Below are 24,391 nucleotides of genomic sequence, written 5' to 3'. Positions count from 1 at the left end.
TCTGCAGCGAAGCACTCTAGCGTGGTGCACAGGGGGGTTTCCCGAAATGGGCGAACCTCAGGGGGAGCCGAGAGAGCCACCAGGAGCCCGCAGCTCGTGCGACAGTGGCTGACAAGACCTGGGCGGCGCCAGGAGCAACGGAGGCCAAGCCCCCCCATAAAAGAAGCCCCTGAGGAGCGCTAGTGACTAGGGCAGGCAAACAGGGCGTGGTAGGGCATGCAGAAAGACCGCTGAAGCTCTGCCAGCTCGACCAGGGAGCAATGGTTTCCACCCGGCAGAAAGCTATGGCCTCTCTAAGCTCTGCACCTGCCACAAGTGACGCAGCTTCCCAGACAGAGCTCCGGTGCTGGAACATGCTGCCACCCAGGTGTCAGGCTGCAGGGTGTCCCTACTCTTATGCAGCAGTGAGCACACCTGTGGGAGGTGTGCCCAGGGAGAGGAACTCCTCTGCTTAGTGACAGAGCTCTGGGAGGAGGTGAGTAGGTTGAGGAGTATCAGGGAGAGCGAGAGAGAGAGATAGACTACTGGAACCGCACCCTGCCTTCCCTGGGACAGGCCCAACAGGCAGACAGGATGCATCATATGGAGGATTCCCTATCCTCTCTCCACCTGGCTGAACACGGTGACTTGAGGGATAGGGGGGAATGGCGACAAGTTCCTGCCCGGCGCAGCAGGCGCGTTTCCTCTGTGGCTACCCCACCTTCCCAGGTGCCTTTGCATAATAGGTACAAGGCTCGGCAAGTGGAACTGAACAATGACGAGGACAATGGTTCATCTAGCTTGGAGGTGGCACCAAGGTTAAGTTGGCCTATGCTCTGCATCAAAACTGTTTGGTTTTAAATAGTACAACATAGCAAATCATTTGCTGCAATTAGAGATGCCACAATGAAAGTAAAAACTAATTTAGCTGTGAATTAGCATTACACAAGTGGGATTAACTGCATGAATCAAACACAAAGTACCTCAAATGTTTCTATTTGTAATGTAACCCCCAACATGTATATTTAACTCTTGCAGTGTAAATCTGTGCTCAATTCAGTATAAACGCTACATTTTGATAGCATTTCTTGAACTGCAAATGAAAAAAATTATGCTTACGTCAAACAAATAGAAAGATGATTGAGAATCTGATGATGTAACTTGATACTCACTGATGTTAAACAAATTTAATTATTTTAGACATTAGGTAAAATCTACCAAATATTTTCTTTGAAAATTTGCAGAGATCTAATGGTTTTTTTTTTAAAAAAAAGGTGTGCTCAAAGTAATGACTTGTATTTATTGTAATTAAGACCAAATCTGCAAAATTTTCCCTGCCAGTAGAAAAAACCCTGTGTGCTTGTAAAATCAGCAGCAGGATGAGAATCTAGGAATAGAACCCATCAATATCCCATTTAGCATAATGTAATTGTTTGGCCTCCAAATGAAGCTCTTGAGAGCAGAATATCAAAAGGCCAATCTCAAATGGCAGTCTTAAATGCCCTTTAAGTTTCAATTATTAAATGACTTCAAATGCAAGTCTAATTATTCAATATGACAAGATGAAATACAAATCCCTAACAGTGGTCCCATTCTACTACATATTGTAAATACATGGACATTTTAAGCTGCTCTTCCAATCCCTTCTCCTTTGCTCTCCATTAAATTCACAGTAAAACAAAGTCAGTGTGCTCCACAAGTCAGCAAATCTGTGTGTCTTACAAAACAAAAAGCAACAACAAAAAAACCCCAGAAAAACTAATTCAGGGAATTGTAGATTTCTACATCCTCACACATATTATTTTAGGTATTTAAACTCTATTGTTCAAAATATATTGAGCAAAAAATTAAGAAAAATACCATAAAACATAGAAGCTGAAGAACAAATCAGTTGCCTCTTTCGCACTACACTTCAGACAATACATTTTCCATCAGTTTGCTAAGTATTCAACTACTTCTGTTCTTGCTTCTACACATATTCCCATTTGGACAGGAAAAAACCAAAAGCCAGACCAACCACAAACACTCATCCCCAAAACAAAAACAGAAGGAAAAAACTGTACACAACAGAGGCTTAAACATATTTTAAGAGAAAAACAATACTCAAGCTTTTTCAGAATACCATCTTTCTTTACCCTTCCCAGCTACTAAGACTGATCCCCAGACCTTTACGACTTTTACACTAATGATTAAAATATATAAATATTCAAGGCTCAAGTAAAACTCATCCTTACTTCAGATCAGTATCTTTAACCTTCTCTTCTAAAACAAGCAGAAAGCAAAGATTTTCTTTAACAACACAAAGTTTCTGTATTTTGTCCATCACACTTTCCTAACACTTGTCTTTGAGGATGGTTTTTTTACAGCTTGATAAGAGACAAACATTCATACTTAGTACTGAAACACACACAGATATGATGATCAGATTAGTATTTTTAATTTGATTTAACAGAAGATGGCTTACTCCCCCAAAATTCACATCACTCTTGCAACAATGTGCTCTTTTCTCATAGGGAAGGCTATAAAATGCAATATGAAAAACTCTGAGTTACTGAAGAATTGGCAGAGATAGTAATGAGATGGAAGCTGCGCAAAAAATTTCAGTAGACAGGTCCCACTTCTCTCTGTAAAGTTAACTTGGAAATTTTAAACACACTTTCCTCTTAATTATACCTATCAGCTTATTTTACGCTTCACAAAATGGACAGAGTTAATAAACAAATCCCTCCTCCCCACACACGCTCTCTCCTTCACCTGATCTACTAGCTGCTTTACTGGAAGAAAGATAAATAACAACCATGAAAACAGCAATCTCTTGCAACAAATTGTTGAAAGAGAAACCGCTTCCATAAAGAAAGAAAGATGGGTCATTGTCATAGGAGGCTCTCTCCTGAGGGGAACAGAAGGCCCAATATGCAGACCAGACCCACTTCTTAGGGAAGTCTGCTGCCTCCCTGGGGCCCGGGTTAGAGATGTGAAGAGAAAGCTTCCTACCCTGGTACGGCCCTCAGATTATTATCCATTATTGATTTTTCAGGTAGGCAGTGATGAAGTTGCAACAAGAAGTCCAAGGGCAATCAAGAGAGGCTTCAGGCCTTTGGGACGACTGGTGAAGGGATCAGGAGCACAAGCAGTGTTCTCCTCTATCCTTCCGGTTGCAGGGAATGATGAGGGAAGAAACCGGAATTGCCAGCAGATCAATACCTGGCTCTGAGCCTGGCATCACCAGCAGAATTTTGGGTTTTTTGATCATGGGTTGGTCCACGCGACACCAGGTGAGAGATGGGATACACCTGTCTCAAAGTGGGAAAAGGATCTTTGCACAGGAGTTTGCAGGGCTCATTGAAAGAGCTTTAAACGAGATTTGAAGGGGGAAAGGGAGAAAATGAGGCTTGCTGGAGATAAGCCTGGGAGTGGTATGCCAATGTTTAAGGGATGGTATGCTAGCAAGGTCCTTCGGTCTGCTGTCTCAGTGGAGGTAGGGGATGGCGATCCATGCGGCAGCAAAGACGCAAGGGTTATTGATGTGTTAGAAACCACAGAAGCGCCTGAGAACGGTCACGTAGGAAGTAGGGCTTCTCCACCAAAAAAGGTGGTGGGATCAATAGCCCAACTGAAGTGCATCTACACCAATGCACGCAACATGGACAACAAACAGGAAGAGCTAGAAGCCATTGTGTAGCAGGAAAACTATGATATAGTCACCATCATGGAAACATGGTGGGATGACTCACACAACTGGAGTGCTGCAATGCATGGCTATAAACTCTTCATCAGGGATAGGCCAGGAAGGAGAGGCGGTGGGGTAGCCCTGTATGTTAGGGAGTGTTTTGACAGTCTAGAGCTTAATGATGGTTGAGTGTTTATGGGTAAGGATCAGGGGGAAGGCCAACAAGGCAAATGCCATGGTGGGAGACCACCCAACCAGGATGAAGAGACAGATGAAATATTCTATAAGCAGCTGGGAGAAGTCTCAGAATTGCTAGCCCTTGTTCTCAAGGGGGACTTCAACTTACCAGATGTCTGCTGGAAATACAATACAGTGGAGAGGAAACAGTCTAGGAGGTTCCTGGAGTGTGTGGAAGGTAACTTCCTGACACAGCTGGTGAGTGAGCCAACTAGGGAGGGCACCCTGCTGGACCTGTTGTTTGCGAACAGAGAAGGACTTGTGGGTGATGTAGTGGTTGGAGGCCATCTTGGGCACAGCAATCATGAAATGATAAAGCGTTCGATTCTTGGAGAAGTAAGGAGGGGGGTTTAGCAGAACTGCCACCTTGGACTTCCAGAGGACAGACTTTGGCCTGTTTAGGCTCCTGGTTGACAGAGTCCCTTGGGAGGCAGTCGTGAAGGGCAAAGGAGTCCAGGAAGGCTGGACATTCTTCAACAAGGAAATCTTAAAGGCGCGGGAGCAGGCCGTCCCCATGTGCCAAAAGACAAGCCCATGGGGAAGAAGACCAGCCTGGCTGAACAGAGAGCTTTGGCTGGAACTCAGGAAAAAAAAAACCAAACAGGAGAGTTTATGACCTTTGGAAGAAGGGGCAGGCAACTCAGGAGGACTACAAGGATGTTGTGAGGTTATGCAGGGAGAAAATTAGAAGGGTCCAAAGCCCAACTAGAACTTAATCTGGCTGCTGCCGTAAAAGACAATAAAAATGTTTCTATAAATACATTAGCGACAAAAGGAGGGCTAAGGAGACTCTCCATCCTTTATTGGATGTGGGGGGAAACAGTGACAAAGGCTGAGGAAAAGGCTGAGGTACTTAATGCCACCTTTGCCTCAGTCTTCAATAGTAAGACCAGTTGTTCTCAAGGTACCCAGCCCCCTGAGCTGGAAGACAGGGAATGGGCATAGAATGAAGTCCCCATAATCCAAGGGGAAATGGTTAGTGACCTGTTATACCACTCAGACACACACAAGTCTTATGGGGCCAGACGGATCTGCCCAAGGGTGCTGAGGGAGCTGGCAGAAGTGCTCACCAAGCCACTTTCCATCATTTATCAGCAGTCCTGGCTAACCGGGGAGGTCCCAGTTGACTGGACATTAGCAAATGTGACACCCATCGACAAGAAGGGTGGAAAGGTGGATCCAGGGAAACACAGGCCTGTCAGTCTATCCGCAGTGCCGGGGAAGGTTAAGGAGCAGATTGTCTTGAGCGCCATCACACGGCACGTACAGGACAACCAGGTATATCAGGCCCAGTCAGCATGGGTTTGTGAAAGGCAGGTCTTGCTTGACTAACCTAATCTCCTTCTATGACGTGACCCACTTAGTGGATGAGGGAAAGGCTGTGGATGTTGTTTACCTGCACTTTAGTAAAGTCTTTGACACCATTTCCCACAGCATTCTCCTGGAGAAACTGGCGGCTCATGGCTTGGAACAGGTGTACTCTTTGCTGGGTAAAAAACTGTCTGTCTGGATGGCCAAGCCCAAAGAGTTATGGTGAACGGAGTTAAATCCAATTGGTGGCAAGGTACAAGCGGTGTTCCCCAGGGCTCAGTACTGGGGCCAGTTCTGTTTACATCTTTATAATATCTTTGTTGATGATCTGGATGAGGGGATCAAGTGCACCCCCAGTAAGTCTGCAGATGACACCAAGATGGGCAGGAGTGTTGATCTGCTGGAGGGTAGGAAGGCTCTGCAGAGGGATCTGGACAGGCTGGATCGATGGGCCAAGGCCAACTCTATGAGGTTTAACAAGGCCAAGTGCCGGGTCCTGCACTTGGGTCACAACAACCCCATGCAACGCTACAGGCTTGGGGAAGAGTGGCTGGAGAGGTCCCGGCGGAAAAGGACCTGGGGATGTTGGTTGACAGCTGGATGAATAGGGGTGTTGTGGTTTAGCCTCAGCTGGCAACTAAGCACCACGCAGCCACTCGCTCACTACCCTCTCCCCCAGTGGGACGGGGGAGAGAATCGGGGAAAAAACTTGTGGGTTGAGATAAAAGCAGTTTAATAGGACAGCAAGAGAGAAGGAAACAACAATGATAGCAACAATAATAATACCGACAAAGGAATGTACAAGAACAAGTGATGCCCAATACAGCAATTGCTCACCACCCGGTCAGTGATTGATAGCCCGTCCCTGAGCAGTGATTCCCACTCCCCGGCGAACTCCAGTTTATCTACTGGGCATGACGTTGTATGGTAGGGAATATCCCTTTGGCCAGCCTGGGTCAGCTGTCCTGGCTGTGTCCCCTCCCAGCTTCCTGTGCACCCTCAGCCTTCTTGCTAGCAGGCTAGCATGAGAAGCTGGACTGTCCTTGACTGCTTAGCAACAACTCAAAACATCAGCACCTTATCAACAGTTTCTCATCCCAAATCCAAAACACAGCCTCACTCTAGCTTCTGTGAAGAAAACCAGCTCTATCCTGGCTGAAACCAGGACAGTGCTGGAAACAATGGTGGTGATAGAATCACAGTATTATAGAATAGTTTGGGTTGGAAGGAACCTTTCAAGGTCATCTAGTCCAACCCCCTGTGCCATAAGCAGGGACATCTTCAACTCAATCAGCTTGCTCAGAGCCCTGTCCAACCTGACCTGGAATGCTTCCAGGGATGGGGCATCTACCACCTCTCTGGGCAAGCTGTGCCAGTGTTTCACTACCCACACTGTGAAAAATTTCTTCCTTCTATCTAGTCGAAATCTGCCGGTTTTTAGTTTAAAACCATTACCCCTCGTCCTATCGCAACAGGCCCTGCTAAAAAGTCTGTCCCCATCTTTCTTATAGGCCCCCTTTAAGCACTGGCAGGCTGCAATAAGATCTCCCCAGAGCCTTCTCCTCTCCAGGCTGAACAACCCCAATTCTCAGCCTTCCTTCATAGAAGAGGTGTTCCATCCCTCTGATCATTTTTGTGGCCCTCCTCTGGACCCTCTCCAACAGGTCCATGTCTTTCCTGCACTGAGGGCTCCAGAGCTGGACGTAGTACTCCAGGTGGGGTCTCACCAGAGTGGAGTAAAGGGGCAGAATCCCCTCCCTGGACCTGCTGGCCATGCTGCTTTGGGTGCAGCCCAGGATACGGTTGGCCTACTGGGCCATGAGCGCACATTGCCAGCTCATGTCCAGCTTTTCATCCACCAGTGCCCCAAGGTCCTTTTCTGCAGGGCTGCTCTCAATCCCTTCGTCCCCCAGCCTGTATTGATACCAGGGGTTGCCCCAACCCAGGTGCAGGACCCTTCACTTGGCCTTGTTGAACCTCCTGAGGTTCACACAGGCCCATTTCTTGAGCTTGTCCAGGTCCCTCTGGATGGCATCCTGTCCCTCAGGCATGTCAACTGCACCACTCAGCTTGGGTATCGTCTGCAAACTTGCTGAGGATGCCCTCGATCCCACTGTCTATGTCATTGATGAAGATATGAAACAGGACTGGTCCCAATATGGATCCCTGAAGGTCACCGCTCGTCACAGATCTCCATCTGGACATTGAGCCGTTGACGACTACCCTCTGGATGCAACCATCCAACCAATTCCTCATCCACCCAACAGTCAATTTAGAGAGAAGGATGTTGTGGGGGACCGTGTCAAAGGCCTTACAGAAGTACAGAGAGACGACATCCGTAGCTCTTGCCTTGTCCACTGATGTGGTCACTCCATCACAGAAGGCCACTAGGTTGGTCACGAAGGACTTGCCCTTGGTGAAGCCATGCTGGCTGTTTCGATTCACCTCCCTGTCCTCCATGTGCCTTAGCATAGCTTCTAGGAGGATCTGTTCCATGGTCTTCCCAGGCACAGAGGTGAGGCTGACAAGTTGGTCGTTCGCAGGGTCCTCCTTGGTACCCTTTTTAAAAATGGGTGCAGTGTTTCCCTTTTTCCAGTCTCCAGGGACTTCACCTGACTGCCAGTGACATGCGGAAACAAACTTCACAACTCAAAAGAGTTATAAAGCAGGTATGTTTATTACGGCGCCGGACGCATGGGGGATATCTCCTCCTAACATGCATGCGCTGAAACAAAAGTTCATCCTTTATATACCTTAAAAACATGAATATTCACACATCTTCCGAGAAATCACCGCCTCCTTGCTTATCTATTACATTTACATAATGCTGGCGTTGCAAATCTACACTACGCATGCGCGGGGGTCTCGGGTGGCCATCGGGGGTCGTTTGGGGAGTTAGCCCCCTCCTCCTTTTTCCCTTTTACGGTCACGGGTCTCCTGAGGATAGTTCCTTCTCCTTGGATGTTTGCCCCTTCTGTTGTCTAGCCAAGCGGTTCCTTCTTATCATCCTTGTTTGAGCACTCCTGCCAGTCTGTCCCTACGCTCAAGGTTAAGATATCTTCTCTGTTCTCCTTAATCTCTCAGTCCTTGCTCTTAACTCTTCTTTGTTTTAATTTTCATGAGGCCTGCTTTAGTCGTGATTAACCGTTTACACATAGTTACAATGTTAGCATTGAGGAAATACAGCCTAAGGACTATGAGAACAGGCCGTTAAACATAATCACATAGTTATTAGGCTAAGGAATTCTATACCAAAGTTAAACTAATCATGTAATCAATAACCTTCCATATATTAAGGAATTTGCAAAACTTAACAGTTGATTAGTGACACATGCTAAAACCTTATAATTGTTTTAGATCCTTGTTTCACCAGGACTTTTCAAATATCGTGGAGAGTGGCTTGGCAACTAAATCAGCCAATTCCCTCAGGACTCCGGGATGCATCTCGTCAGGTCCCATAGACTTGTGCATGTTCAGGTTCCTCAGGTGGTCTCGAACCTGATCTTCTCTTACAGCGGGAGGGACTTGGCTCCTCCAGTCCCCGTCTTGCTGTCCATCCCCTTGAGAGGTGTGGGAAGAGAGATTGCCAGTGAAGACTGAGGCAAAGAAGTCATTGAGTACCTCAGCCTTCTCACCTGTTGTTACCAGTCTGCCAGTCTTGCTCATCAAGGGGGATACGCTTTCTCTGACCTTCCTTTTCTGGCTGACACACCTGTAGAAGCCCTTCTTGTTATTCTTTGCATCCCTTGCCAAGTTCAGCTCCAGACGCGCCTTGGCCTTCCTGACCCCATCCCTACACAACCAGGCAGCATCCCTGTACTCATCCCAGGATACCTGTCCCTGCTTCCAGTGCCTGTGCATTTCCTTCTTGCCCTTTAGTTTGCCCAGCAGGTCTCCACTCAGCCATGCTGGTCTCTTGCCTTCCTTGCCTGATTTCTTACAGCTGGACATTGAGAGCGCTTGCCCTCTATGGAAAGTGTCCTTAAATATCTGCCAGCTGTGTTCTGCTCCCTTGTCCCTGAGGGCAGTTTCCCAGGGGGTCCTATTGACTAACTCCCTGAAGAGCTGGAAGTTTGCTTTCCTAAAATTCAGGGTCCTGACTTTACTCTTTGCCTGCCCCATATACCTCAGGACTGCGAACTCCACCAGCGCACGATCACTGCAGCCCAGGCTGCCTCCAGTCTTGACATCACCAATTAACTCACATGTGTTGGTGACCAACAGGTCCAGTATGGCATCCCCTCTGGTAGGGCTGTCTATTACGTGGCTTAAGAAGTTACCCTCCATGCACTCCAGGATTGCCCACAGCTCGCCATGCTACTTCTCCATCAGATGCCGAGGTGGTTGAAGTCCCCAAGTTGGACGAGAGTCTGAGAGTTTAATGCGTCCTGTAGCTGGAGTGAGAAGGCTTTGTCAATAGACTCCCCTTGATTGGGCAGCCTGTAGCAGACACCATCCACAAGGTTCCCTTTGTTGCCTCGGTCCCTGATTCTTACCCATAAGCTTTTGACCTGCTCGTGGCTCTTCCTCAGAGACAGCTCTTCCCACTCTATCCATTTCTTGACGTGGAGGGCAATGCCTCCGCCCTTCCTTCCTCTCCTGTCCCTTCTGAACAGCCTGTAGCCATCGATAGCTGCACTCCAGTTGTGGAGTTCATCCCACCAAGTTTCAGTAATGGCAACCAGGTCGTAGTTTTCTAGCAGCACAGTGGCTTCCAACTCTTCCTGTTTGTTGCCCATGCTGCATGCAGTGGTGTAGAGGCACTTCAGCTGGGCTGTCAGCCATGTCACCCTCTTAAAGGCACACCCCTTGGTTCCTTTGAGGTCTTTCGCTGGTGCAGCAGCCTGAGGAGCCTCGCTAGCACCCCATCCCTCTAACCTTGGCGTGTCATCCCACAACTTGCCATGGGTAAGCCTGATATTATCCCCCTCCCCCTTCAAGTCTAAAGCCTTGTCAATAAGTCCTGCTCACTGGTGAGCAAAGACCCTCTTCCCCCTTTGAGAAAGGATAATCCCATCTGATGCCAGCAAGCCAGGTGCCGTGTCGGCCATCCCATTATCAAAAAACCCAAAATTCTGGCAGTGGCACCAGTCACAGAGCCATGTATTAATAGTCTGGGCCCATCTGTTTCTATGTCGCTGCCCAAAACTGGAAGGAGAGAGGAAATAAATAACCTGTGCTCCAGATTCCCTTACCAAGCGTCCCAAGGCCTTGACGGCTCTTTTGATCACCCTTGGACAGGGTTGCAGCTTCATCGCCACCCACATGGAAGAGCAGGAGTGGGTAATAGTCTGAGGGCCATACCCAGTTAGGAAGTTTCCTAGTGATGTCCTTAACTCGGGCCCCAGGGAGGCAACAGACTTCCCTAAGAGAAGGGTCTGTCCGGCATATTGGACCCTCTGTTCCCCTCAGAAGGGAGACGCCTACAACTGTAACCCATCTTTTCTTCCATGTGTTGCAGGGTCGTGTTGCAGGGGGTAGGCCTTTCTGACCTTGGCAACACCTCTGGTGTAGTTGGACCGTCGCCCACATCATCCATGGACTGTGCTTCCGCATCCAGAGCCCTATATCTGTTGTACAGAGGCACCTGGGGAGGCGAGGCGGGTAAGGAGGGGGTTCGCCTGCCACCCCGAGCATGGACCTGCCTCAGTGCTTAAATGCCTACCGAGGTTAAACAACATCATATGCTTCATACATAAAAAAAATTCAAACAAGTGGTTAAAATGGTAATTAAAATTAGTTTCATGTGCTGATTAGGATTGCTGTAAACTGTAAATTTAAATTTTCTTATACTATAAACTAATCCTTTCGATGTAGAACATCCGGATTTCACTTTCCGCATGTTTCAGAAGTAATACCAAGTTACTCATGCACTTGGTTTAAGAACTAAACATGAGTCTGCTGCAGTATAACTGAAATATCTAGGCTGTTCTTTTTCCACTACTCCCCCATCCCAATAATTTAGAGGAATTTGCAGGCAAAAAGAGCTCAGTGAAGAGAACTCAAACTGTTGCCTAAACTTAAATTATTACTCTGTTTAGGTCAGTTCTGGTGGCTTTTTTCTTATTGTTCACACTATATAACTCTTACCTATTAACATTGTTTAACGCCTTTTTTCTTCTCCCTCTAATTATTAACTTAATAGATTAATAGAACAGCTGGTATCTGAAAGGAGTACAATACTTTATTTTGTAGAAAAATTGAATACTATTTTCGTGGGAGTAGGGGGCGGTGGACTTACTGCATAGTCCCTGTTAAGGCAGAAGCCGCTGCCTGAGCATTCACACACCACTCAAGGAGTCGCACACACACCACCCGAGACTTTAACTGCTGGGACCGGCGTCCCTTTGCAGCGGGCAACTCCAGTGAGCTGATGGGTGCCCCTTTCGGCTCCTCACACACACACACTGTCGGGTGCTTCCTCTTCCCTCAGGCTCGGCCCTAGGCTTCCCGAAGCAGAATCTCTGACATGACGTATGCCAGACGAATTTATTAGGTGGTACAGCGGTGTAGAACAGCTCAAGCTGGGTGCCTCCGGAGAGGGACCCTGAACAAAAGAATCTCTGGGCAGTTATACCCTTACAATCCAAGTTCCCCTCCTGTTGCGAGATGGTTCGGTCCAATAGTAGTATTTGGGTCTGGGGTCTCCTTGTTCCTCATTGGATCCTTTCACTGTCTCCAGGTGGGCCGTTCTTTTTGTTTTCTCGAGGAGGCAACTTCTGATGGATGTGACTATCTTATCTTTCTAATTCACACTGGTTTCGGGGCCTCCCCTCATGTAACTAAGTAAGAGTTCAGTATATGTTCATCAGTATCTAGGTGAAAGATCACAGCTTGCGGCCTAAGGCTTTTTACTAATGCCGTACAATGGCTTCCATTTGAACTAGGAAGTGACTCCTATAACAGTCCCTACCTCATTTCTAGGTCTTACTATGGTGAAAGCTGGGTTGTCATCTGTTTCGTACAGTAATAGTGCTACAGCAAGCCTGTCAGTATAATCAGAATGTCTGAATGTCTTTGGTTGACTAATCTCTTTCATGAGTCTCCTATACCCCTTGAGTTCAGATCTATTCCTTGCTTATATCTATACAAAACTTTCTTAAAATGTAGAATTTGCAATATTGATATTCTAATTTTGAATAAATAGAAATAGTGAACTCTGAAACTAAAAACTTTGCTACATGAATTGATGGGTGTATTTGGAAGGAGAGATAAGGAAATGAAGATTAATATCTCTCACTATAATCTTTGATCTTGTTGCATTGTTCTGGAAATCTGCTTTATCCTAAGTTTGGATGTAATTATTTTTTGTTGTAGATGAACCGACACGTTCCTTGAGTGGTCTCATTTTGAAGAACAATGTAAAAGCACATTTTCACAACTTTCCAAATGGGGTAACTGACTTCATTAAAAGTGAATGTCTGAACAACATTGGTGATTCCTCCCCCTTAATTAGAGCTACTGTGGGTAAGTTTACTCTTATTGCTGTCTTCTGCACACTAAAAATGTTACTGATATAAGTGAGAGCTGCACTAGTGAGAGTTATTAAACTCCTAAAACTGTTTGCTGCTTATAATTGTTACAACTACACCATGTTTTGATGCTGATATTAATCTTCAGTGGGAATATATGAAAGTCACACTTATTTTTGCTTCCTATTCTCTTAAAACTGATTTAGCAATTCAGTTCATATGTCTTGAAATGTGACTGAACATAGTTTACTTGAATCTACTAAAATTCACCTTTCTGCCAATTTTTATACCTAAAAACAGGAACAAGGTAAAGGTCTGACTTTACAAGTTTTTCAGCACTCCACTTGCATCAATGAAACACTTGCATTAGCCCATTTCCTCCCTGCTCCCCCATATGCACATGCCTTCAGGGAATCCTTACACCATGCGTGACACACATTAATGTAATGAGTTTCTGTTTTTTAAATACATTCTGTCAAAAAACAGTAGATAAAGTGTGCTGATCAGAACAGCAGCTAGAAGTGTTTTTGTTGCATAGATTTCTGATTTCCTAAATACTGTATTTTAGTACACCTCTTCCATAACATGCATATTTCTGTTATTTTTATTTATCTCCAGGTAATGTTGCTTTTCTGTCCCTCTTTGAGAATATTATTTCCCCCAGTTAGTACAATTGTAGTAATTTTCCTCATTGTATTGGGTTTGCATGGCAAGGTTTTGGTAGCGGAGGGGCTGCAGGGGTGACTTCTGTGAGAAACTGCTAGAAGCTTCCCCTGTGTCTAATAGAGCCAATGCCAGCCGGCTCCAAGACGGACCTGCCGCTGGCCAAGGCCGAGCCCATCAGCGACGGTGGCAGCACCTCTGGGATAACATATTTAAAAAAGGGAAAAAAACCAGCAATAGCAATTGCAGATGGAGAGAGGAGTGAGAATATGTGAATCAACTCTGCAGACAGCAAGGTCAGTGCAGAAGGAGGGGCAGGAGGGGCTCCAGGCGCCGGAGCAGAGGTTCCCTGGCAGCCCCTGGGGAAGCCCATGGGGAGGCCGGCTGTGCCCCCGCGGCCATGGAGCTCCACGGGGGAGCAGATCTCCACCCACACCCGGGGAGGACCCCACACCGGAGCAGGTGGATGCCCAAAGGAGGCTGTGACCCTGTGGGAGGCCTGTGCTGGAGCCGGCTCCTGGCAGGACCTGTGGCCCTGTGAGGAGAGGAGCCCCGGCTGGAGCAGGTTTGCTGGCAGGACTTGTGATCCCATGGGGGACCCAGGCTGGAGCAGCCTGTTCCTGAAGGACGGCACCTGTGGGGGGACCCAGGCTGGAGCAGCTCGTGAAGAACTGCAGCCTGTGGGAAGGACTCATGTTGGAGAAGTCCGTGGAGGACTGTCTCCAGTGGGAGGGACCCCACACTGGAGCAGGGCAGAGGGTGAGGAGTCCTCCCCCTGAGGAGGAAGGAGCAGCAGAAACAGCGTGTGATGAACTAACCACAACCCCCATTCCTCATCCCCCTGCGCCACTTGGGGGGAGGAGGGAGAGAGTTGGGAGTGAAGTTGAGCCTGGGAAGAAGGGAGAGGTGGGGGGAAGGTGTTCTAAGATTTTATTTTAGTTCTCATTATCCTACTCTGATTTTGATTGGCAATAAATTAAACTCATTTCCCCAAGTTGAGTCTGTTGTGCCCATGACAGTAATTGGTGACTGATCTCTTTCTGTCCTTATATTGGCCCACAAGCTTTTCATTATATTTTCTCTCCCCTTTCTAGCTGAGAAGGGGAGTGATAGAGTAGCTTTGGTGGGCACCTGGCGTCTGGCAAAGGTCAACCCACCACACTCATCCACTCCAATAGACAAAAGTAAAATAAATGTATATTTAAGTACAGTAGAAAAAAACAGGGGCAGGTGCAAGTTCAGAAAGGAATTCAGCTTGTATCAGTTGATTTCTGTTATAATATAATCTACCAGTTATTGCTCCTTTAAAATCCTTTCCTTTTCTATAGGATTCCTTCTCCAGACATCTGGGTTAAGGACTTTGGACTAGAGGAAAATGTCCATCTCTGCTTTTTCCTGCTGTCTCATCCTTTGTGAAGCTGCTTCACTGTGAATTTTATTAATGCCCCATTTCGTTAATGACAGTAGAGACAAGTCTTTGAGTAGCAGGTACTTTCATGATTTCAGGTTGTAGAAGAGTTGTGCTTGTTTGTTCATAGGTGTTGTCAGTGGAGTACAATGGAGCTCACTAAAGAATATAAGAATATATTACATCTGTGTTTGTATTGCTGTCTTAGGGTGGTTTGGTGGTGGTAGTGGTTGGGGGAGGGGGCGGGGTGTGGGCTGTTTTGTTTTTGAGCAGTTTGTTCTTTGATTTCTCCTAGTAGGAAACATTTGTGGATTAGTAGCTCAATTATTGTTGAGCTTTAAGTGGTCTTTGCAGGGATTATTCAAGCATATATGAACTCTGAGGATGCATACCAACTGATGAACTGTATGCTTACATAATAAGAGTTGCTATTTAGGATGTGTTTTGCACCCTTCTGTGTGAAGTAATTAAATGTTGGATTCTTGTAGGCTTCTGTCTTCAATAGTGAGGTTCGTCCAGTACTCACTGGTCTCTTGATACTAGCTAGGTGTAAATATATTGCTACCTGCCTAGGCTGCCTTGTTAGCATATGAGTTGGCATGTGCTAGTCATAGCTACTCTTTGAGATGTATACATATATTGCACTATCAACTTAATGAGCCAACCACAAATAAGATCTCTGGAATTCTTAGAGGAAGATGAGCAAATACATCAAAATAGCATCAGGGAAGCAGTAATGCAGCCTTTGTGGTCTCTGGAATCTGGTGCTAACCAGACAAAAGCTTATACCTTTTGACCAAGATGGAGACAAGCTGATTAATCCCATTCTCAGAAGTCACCTCACTGAGGACAATGAAGATGACAATAGAGTCTATTTTAGAACTGTGATTTGAGACCAAATGGTAACTATGCATTGTTGTATCCTTACTTTTCCCTGTTTTAACCCCCAAATGAGTAACAGTGAGGAACTTCTCTGTGCTGTGTGGTACGGGTTTTAAAAACCCTTCTGCCAACATTGAAATATGGATTCAAGTTCAAAAAAAGACGGCTGCATGTGTTGAGGACCCACAAACTTACCAGGAAATAAATGCATCTAATTAGGAGGTGTCTATGACTGTTCTTAAAACTTTCTGGGGATTCTACTCTAGGCAGGACCTTAGTGTAGCTCCCTACTTAAAAACAAGCAGGGGAAATAGTTTGTGTGTTTAAGAGTAGTGGCAGGACTGGAGGGCTTCATTGCAGAAAGAAAGTGAAAGTTAATGATTGCCCTATGAGGGGGGAATTTTGTCATGAAGTTCAACTTTTTAGAATTGAGTTCAGAAATCAACTTTAGGAGCTACAGAGGCAAACCACCACCGCGAAACCCCCAATCTTTCCCCTGTCCTGTTATTGGCATGAAAGTACCAGAGCATAATTGCTTTTTCTTTATGTTCAAATTTTTTATTGTAGAGTTGATACTATAAACTGGGGTTGCATGTAATTGGAATAGAGACATAAAAGATGCTGTCATGACAATTACAGTTCTGTGTTTAACAATTTCTGACATCCCTCTGGAGTCTGTTCTCTCATGTGTTTACTGCTCAATTAGCTCAACTGCTGTACTTGTTAGATTTCACATTTGTCAAGTGAAATATCAACAGATTCTGTAATACTGATTTGTAATCAAGTTAAGTTCATTACAAATCAAAGACCGCCTTTATAAAGATTTTCAGTTTCCAGTTTCTAACCTTGCAGCTTAGTATGTAGGTCAGAAAGGCAGGCCTTGTTTAACTGTCAACTCTAGCTCAAACATGTCAAAAAGCTGCAAGCTACTAAATTGATTATTTCTTTACTCTGATTATTCTTCTGATGTCCTTGTTTCTGTGTCTGTGTTGCAGAGATAGCCACAAAGGCCAGTTCCCTGCTGGCCAACTAAAGCAATAGGCATGTAGGAAATATTTCACATTTGAAAGGAGATGAAGCTCATTAGAAGCCCATGTAGATTTCTTTCCACATGAACATAAGTGCCTAAAACTTTATTTCATATGGCTGTTTCCTCATTGTTCTTAAAACCTTTTGCAGAGCTTCAAATGCTGTACCTATTGCTTCCTTAAGTTCTTGATAGTCTGATATTTGTTTGGTTGGTTGGTTGGTTTTGTCCCCACCAAAGTGTCTCTTCATGATTTAGAAAAAAAAAAACCACCAAGAAAAAAAACTAGCACAACATTAAATGGCTTCTCTGAGGACCTTTATAGAAAGCTTGTAATGACACGTATGGTCTGAACTGCATGTGTCTCTGTTGCAAGGGGACGATGGCTTCAAGTCGCTTCTTGCCTACACATCTGATAGTGTTTCCTCCTAGGTTACCCTGTTGCTGTCTAGGATAGGCCTTTTTGAATAATGCTTAAATTAGTTATCTAATAGTCTTTCCTTTAGCTGTGAAAGCTTGCACATATTACAAGTACAGACAGACAGTTTGTAATCTTCTGAAAACTTCTAGGATCTTGAAAAGATTTTAAACCAACTCTTTTCCAAAACTACCAACCCCTTTAAGACTTATGACTTCTCTCACATGTTGGTCCAGTGGAGTTCCAGGAATTTAATTCTTAAGTTTGTTTCTCAACTTGTGTTAATTCTACAAACCTGTGCCAGATCCAAGTCAGGGAGACAATTTTGCAATTTAAGTACATTGTGTAGGAGGTAAGAACAATCATTTATTTTGTTCTGTTTATGAAGTTCAGTTTATTTTTTTTAAAAAGCAGATCATTAAGATCCAGTGACAATAAAATATGTATTTTCTATTAATGTATCTGATATTCTTTGCAGGACCATAATATTCAGTAGAAATAGTCTTTAAGACTCCATAGATCTCCATAGGCTTTTGGGAATCGTTTCTATTCAGTTGCAATTATGAAGACAATTGGATACAAACTACTGGAGTTGTAAAACTGTGTTTTACCTCTGTCTTCTTTTTTGCGCTTTGTATTCTTGGGTTTTCTGGCCTTATTGCATCAAAGGAAACACGATGCAAAATATCTTTGTGTCTTGCCCAGAATGTCCTTTGCTCTGTAATGTTGTTATGTATTCTTGTATATTTAATAAGAATTTTAACATTTTATTCCAAAGAAAAAGGATATATGGTGGTTTAGCTCAATGAAAAAGGTTAGGAAATCTTTTTTTCATCACTTGTCACTTGAGAGATTACTAGTTGAGGCAAAACTGACTCATAGTCAGTCCTAGTTTATAAGCAGCCTTCCGCATTCCTGTCACCTAACTGTTTTTTCCTGGGATTTCTGTATGTGCTGGAAATGGAATTAGTGACTCTTTGGGCTGTCCTATCTGTTTCCTGAATCTGAATCAGCCAACCCCTACAGTTGATCACTGGATGACCTGCCATAGTGTGTAAGCTCTTAGTAGAATCAGAATAGTTTGAGTTAGAAGGGACCTTTAAAGGTCATCTAGTCCAACCCCCCTGCAATGAGCAGGGACATCTTCAACTAGAGCAGGTTGCTCAGAGCCCCGTCCAACCTAACCTGGGATGTTTCCAGGGATGGGGCATCTACCACCTCTCTGGGCGACCTGGGCCAGGGTTTTACCACCCACACTGTGAAAAATTTCTTCCTTATATCTAATCTGAATCTACCCTCTTTTAGTTTAAAACCATTACCCCTTGTCCTATCGCAACAGGGCCTGCTAAAAAGTCTGTCCCCATCTTTCTTATAAGCCCCCTTTAAGTACTGAAAGGCTGCAATAAGGTCTCCCCGGAGCCTTCTCTTCTCCAGGTATCTCAGTCTTAGAATGTGTCCTTAATGTTTTGTGTAAACATAGTAAAGTTGTGAACACATAATTTAGCATTGTGGTATAAGTTTATTGAATGATAGCTTCCCATATTCATGCTTTTGCATCATAATAAAGAGGAGGTGACTTGAGGTGGATACTCTATGTTTACTGGAGGTCAAAATTTGTACAGCTTTTAGTAAACTTAGAGCAGACTCTGCCCTGCAGTGTTTGGGCATGATTATTTCCTTAACTGGAATTACTTTGTGTTTCACTTCTCACATGGTATCATGAAGGAACAACCTGCCTTTGCATTTCAAAGCCCTTCAAATAGCATTTGTAATTAAATGTACTTCCTCTTTTTATGCTTGTGTGGTGGGTTTGACCTTGGCTAAATGTCAGGTGCCCACCAAAGCCGCTCTATCACTCCCCTCCTCAGCTGGACAGGGGAGAGAAAATATAATGAGAAGCTTGTGGGTCAATATAAGGGCAGGGAGAGATCATTCACCAATTACCATCATGGGCACAACAGACTCGACTTGGGGAAATTAGTTTAATTTATTGCCAGTCAAAATCAGAGGAGAATAGTGAGAAATAAGACCAAATATTAAAACACCTTCCCCCCACCCCTCCCTTCTTCCTGGGCTCAAATTTGCTCCCATTTTCTCTCCCTCCTCCCCCTGAGCAGTGCAGGGGGACGGGGAATGGGGATTGTGGTCAGTTCATCACATGTCGTTTCTGCCGCTCCTTCCTCCTCAGGGGGAGGACTCACCCTCTGCCCTGCTCCAGTGTGGGGTCCCTCCCACTGGAGACAGTCCTCCACGGACTTCTCCAATGTGAGTCCTTCCCACGGGCTGCAGTTCTGCACGAGCTGCTCCAGCCTGGGTCCCCCCACAGATGCCGTCCTTCAGGAACAGGCTGCTCCAGCCTGGGCCCCGCGGGTTCCCAAGTCCTGCCAGCAAACCTGCTCCAGCCGGGGCTCCTCTCCCCACGGGGCCACAGGTCCTGCCAGGAGCCGGCTCCAGCGCAGGCTGCCCACGGGGTCACAGCCTCTTTCGGGTGCATCCCCCTGCTCCAGCTTGGGGTCCTCCCCAGGTGCGGGTGGAGATCTGCTCCAGCGTGGAGCTCCATGGGCTGCAGGGGCACAGCCGGCCTCCCCGTGGGCTTCCCCATGGGCTGCAGGGGAATCTCTGCTCCAGCGCCTGGAGCCCCTCCTGCCCCTCCTTCTGCACTGACCTTGCTGTCTGCAGAGCTGTTTCTCTCACATATTCTCACTCCTCTCTCCCGGCTTCTGTTGCACAGTAGTTTCCCCCCTTTCTTAAATATGTTATCCCAGAGGCGCTACCACCATCGCTGATGGGCTCGGCCTTGGCCAGCAGCAGGTCCGCTTGGAGCCGGCTGGCATTGGCTCTGTTGGACATGGGGGAAACTTCTAGCAACTTCTCGCAGAAGCCACCCCTGCAACCCCCACCGCTACCAAAACCTTGCCACGCAAACTCAGTACAGCTTGCCAGCTCTTAATAAAAGAGGAAATGTCTTAACTCCTTAGATCTTTGAGAGGAGTAAAATAAGAAAAATTGATGTGAAACCTGTAAAGATATATGAGATCTCCTTTCCTTTATTCCTCTGATTCACTTAGGCATTCTGATAACAACCATTGCTTCAAAAGGGGAATTACAGAATTGGCCTGAACTCTTACCAAAGCTTTGCAGCCTGTTGGATTCGGAAGATTACAATACTTGTGAGGTAAGGAGACTTATTTTGAAATGGTTTGTCATCTAAATTTGATTATTTTTTGTCTCTCTTCATAGATACTATATATATGTATAGTATTTTTTGTGTGTGTATATGCACATATATAATCTTCACAGAACAGCGGCTCAAATTTGATACTTTTTATTTTACCTGCATTCTATGTTCTTAGTGTTCATTCATATGAATTTGTTTTCTTTGCATAAAAGCAGAATAAGACCGTAGATGGGTAGTCATAGCATCTCAGCTGAGAAGTGTCCTAAAGTTGCCCCTTTGTGATGCCCAATCTTTTAGGCATAATCAAGTTGACTCTGAATTTTCTCTTACTTAAAAGTAGTGTTGTTCATTCTTAGTATAACTTAATCTGGAAATGTGATCTGTCACTGCTATATCAGGCTAGTGTGAAATGAACTTTTTTTGTTCACTGTTTATGAAGGAAAATGAATAAATACGAGCTCAACTGTTTTAAGCTATGAGGAGAAAAAAAGTCTTGTCTGAATTATAAAAAATAAAAATCCGTGATCACACAACTTTAATTACTTGATGCTGTCTCCATATGTGTGTGAAGCATTTTGTATAAAATAGTCCTTAGAGATGTGACAGTGGTCCAAGATGTCATACTGTTATGTTGTGGTTTAGTGCTGTGTCCTGGTTTCAGCCAGGATAGAGCTGGTTTTCTTCACAGAAGCTAGTGTGAGACTGTGTTTTGGATTTGGGATGAGGAACTGTTGATAATGTGCTGCTGTTTTGGGTTGTTGCTGAGCCGTCAAGGACAGTCCAGCTTCTTGTGCTGGCCTGCCAGCAAGCAGGCTGGGGGTACACGGGGAGCTGGGAGGGGACACAGCCGGGACAGCTGACCCAGACTGGCCAAAGAGATATTCCCTACCATCCGACGTCATGCCCAGTACATAAACTGGAGTTGGCCGGGGGGCGGAAATCGCTGCTCGGGGACGGGCTGTCGATCACGGGGTGGTGAGCAATTTCTGTATTGGGCCTCACTTGTTCTTGTACATTCCTTTGTTGGTATTATCATTATTGTTCCCTTCTTTCTTTCTGTCCTATTAAACCGTGTTTATCTCAACCCACGAAGTTTTTCCTAATTCTCTCCCCCTTCCCACTGTGGGAGGGAGAGTGAGCGAGCGGCTGCGTGGTGCTTAGTTGCCGGCTGGGGCTAAACCACGACAGTCCTTTTTGGCGCCCAACGTGGGGCCCGAGGCTTGAGATAATAACGGTTACAGGTCACAATATCAGTTTATTTGATTTGCATCATGCTCTCGTCTTTGCTGTACATGTTAAGGATCGGTGTTGGTTTCTGCGGGCTGCTGTACTCTACAATGATTAGTAATGTCTCGCCTGTGAATTTTGTTTTTAGAGCACTGACCTTGAGCTTAATGTGGTATCATCTGAGCTCTGTACTAAAACCGTTACTGTATTTTGGCTACAGTCTTGTGGAGACGATTAGCAATTATACTTCTGCCTCTGAAAGGTTTTTTATGGAGGAAATGCAGAGTGGTACCTTTGCTACCCTCTATCATAACATTTCCTCCTTCATCACAATAATTTTTCAGTATTTTGAACACCCTTGGGTAGTTAAAATACCTCTATTGCTACTTCTGGGGAACATTGTTTCGGTTTTGTCTAAGGTTGGCAAGCGATTTAAGAATATCACCTGGAGATCTGCCCCAAGACTGGATAGTTATGAATGGCAGGGTGTGTGGAACAGCATGGGCAAATGCCTGGGGCGGTGGGCACCTCCGGTGTTTTGGAGCTTCACTCCCGAACAAGTGCAGAATCCTGATAAACTAGCAGAATATTTGGAAGAAGTATGCTGTCAGCCTGGCAGCTCCAAGGAGACACAAATCATTGCCATGTGCTGGGACCTGACCCATGCTTACCGAACCCTATTTAACACTATGCAAAGGGGAAAGAGGCTCTCTGGGTCTGACGGCAATGTGGCAGGCACTGTGACTACTCCAACCCCTGTGGCAGGCACTGTCACTACTCCAACCCCCACGGCGGGCACTGCCACTACTCCAACCCCCACGGTGGGCACTGTAGCTACTCAGACTGTTGCAGCTGAACGAGAAAACCAACCCATCCCGGTATCAGTTGCCCCTGTACAAAAGAAGAAATCTTGGAAGTGGAAGTCAGATCGTTTAGTAAGGGAGGAGGAAGATTCTGCTAAGAAGGAGCCAGAGGAAGAGAGTGAGGAGGCAGAGTGCTCTGAAGCAAGACCATCACAAGCACGGAAGAGGGAAGAGAGCGAGTCATCACTTGAAGAGGAGGAAGAGGAAGAACTTATAAAAGAGACGGTAACTACCCGATCTCTATCCCTGAGTGAATTGCGAGATATGCAAAAGGATTTCAGCCGTCGTCCAGGTGAGCACATTGTCACCTGGCTGCTCCGATGCTAGGATAATGGGGCCAGTAGCCTGGAATTAGAGGGTAGGGAAGCCAAACAGCTAGGATCCCTTTCTAGGGAAGGGGGCATTGACAAAGCAATTGGAAAAGGTGCACAAGTCCTCAGCCTCTGGAGACGACTCCTGTCGCGTGTGAAGGAAAGGTATCCCTTCAAGGAAGATGTTCTGTGTCACCCAAGCAAGTGGACCACCATGGAGAAAGGTATCCAGTACCTGAGGGAGCTAGCTGTGCTGGAAGTGATTTATGGTGACTTGGACAATGGACAATCATCCAAAGATCCAGATGAAGTCAATTGCACGCAACCTATGTGGCGGAAGTTTGTACGGAGTGCACCATCATCATATGCCAACTCATTAGCAGTAATGACCTGGAAGGACGGAGAGAGACCAACGGTGGATGAATTGGCTGGCCAACTCCGACAATACAAAGAAAGTCTCTCTTCCTCCCTTCGGGCCTGCATCTCTGCTATAGAGAAACTGTCCCGGGAGTTCCGGCAATTCAAAGAGGATATGCCCTACCCTCCACCCATACGGACCAGTGTCTCAGCCATTAGGAGTAAGCGCTCTTCTGTTCAAGAGAGAAGATACAGAGGATACACACCACGAACCACCCTGTGGTTTCAATTGCGTGACTACGGAGAGGACATGAGGAGGTGGGATGGAAAACCTACCTCGACCCTAGAGGCACGAGTACGCGAGCTACAAGGAAAAACAATTACAAAAGGGGGTTCAGGTTCCTCCAGAAAAATCGTCGCTCCACTTTCCAGTGGGCAGCTTCCCAGAAAGAATAGAAGAGCTGATCTCACCTCTGATCCTCTTGAAAGGACTTCTGATTCCTATTTACAAGAAGTGGGTAACGAGTACTATGAGCAGGATTAGAGGGGCCCTACCTCCAGCCAGGCGGAGGAGAGGGACAACCGAGTTTATTGGACTGTGTGGATTAGATGACCTGGCACATCAGACCCACAGGAATATAAGGCTTTAGTGGACACCGGTGCACAATGTACCCTGATGCCATCAAGCCATATAGGGGCAGAGCCCATCTGTATTTCCGGAGTGACAGGGGGATCCCAACAGCTGACTGTGCTGGAGGCCGAAGTGAGCCTAACTGGGAATGAGTGACAGAAGCACCCCATTGTGACTGGCCCGGAGGCTCCGTGCATCCTGAGCATAGACTACCTCAGCAGAGGGTATTTCAAGGACCCAAAAGGGTACCGGTGGGCTTTTGGTATAGCTGCCTTGGAGACGGAAGAAATTAAACAGCTGTCCACCTTGCCTGGTCTCTCAGAGGACCCTTCTGTGGTGGGGTTGCTCAGGGTCAAAGAACAACAGGTGCCGATCGCTACCACAACAGTGCACCGGCGGCAATATCGCACCAACAGAGACTCCCTGATCCCCATCCATGAGCTGATTCGTCGGCTGGAGAGCCAAGGAGTGATCAGCAAGACTCGCTCACCCTTTAACAGCCCCATATGGCCAGTGCGAAAGTCTAATGGAGAGTGGAGACTGACAGTAGACTATCGTGACCTGAATGAAGTCACGCCGCCATTGAGCGCTGCCGTGCCGGACATACTAGAACTTCAATATGAACTGGAGTCAAAGGCAGCCAAGTGGTACGCCACCATTGATATTGCTAACGCGTTTTTCTCGATCCCTTTGGCGGCAGAGTGCAAACCACAGTTTGCTTTCACTTGGAGGGGTGTCCAATACACCTGGAATCGAC

At 46.0% G+C, this 24,391-nt stretch overlaps 2 protein-coding genes across 2 annotated transcripts in view; one reads left to right on the top strand and one right to left on the bottom strand.

The window, feature by feature from the left end:
• Nucleotides 1-10,452, bottom strand: part of LOC309415227 (F-BAR domain only protein 2-like) — a gene marked incomplete at both ends in the record, with an annotated part of 92,480 nt that extends 82,028 nt beyond the window's left edge. Inside the window, 1 exon segment of the mRNA XM_082012678.1 lies at nucleotides 10,393-10,452. Coding sequence (XP_081868804.1) covers nucleotides 10,393-10,452 — 60 coding nt within the window.
• Nucleotides 10,453-10,832: 380 nt separating this feature from the next.
• The window catches only part of LOC309415226 (transportin-1-like), a gene marked incomplete at both ends in the record, with an annotated part of 59,295 nt that continues 45,736 nt past the window's right edge, over nucleotides 10,833-24,391 (top strand). The window contains 3 exons of the mRNA XM_082012677.1: nucleotides 10,833-10,866; nucleotides 12,515-12,664; nucleotides 20,136-20,242. Coding sequence (XP_081868803.1) covers nucleotides 10,833-10,866; nucleotides 12,515-12,664; nucleotides 20,136-20,242 — 291 coding nt within the window. The remainder of the gene's footprint in view (nucleotides 10,867-12,514; nucleotides 12,665-20,135; nucleotides 20,243-24,391) is intronic.

This window comes from Phaethon aethereus (assembly GCF_964289735.1).
Source record: "Phaethon aethereus genome assembly, chromosome: W".
NCBI classification, from domain to species: Eukaryota; Metazoa; Chordata; class Aves; order Phaethontiformes; family Phaethontidae; genus Phaethon; species Phaethon aethereus.
Note: the sequence above shows the minus strand (reverse complement) of the source record. Positions and strands in the feature narration are given on the sequence as shown.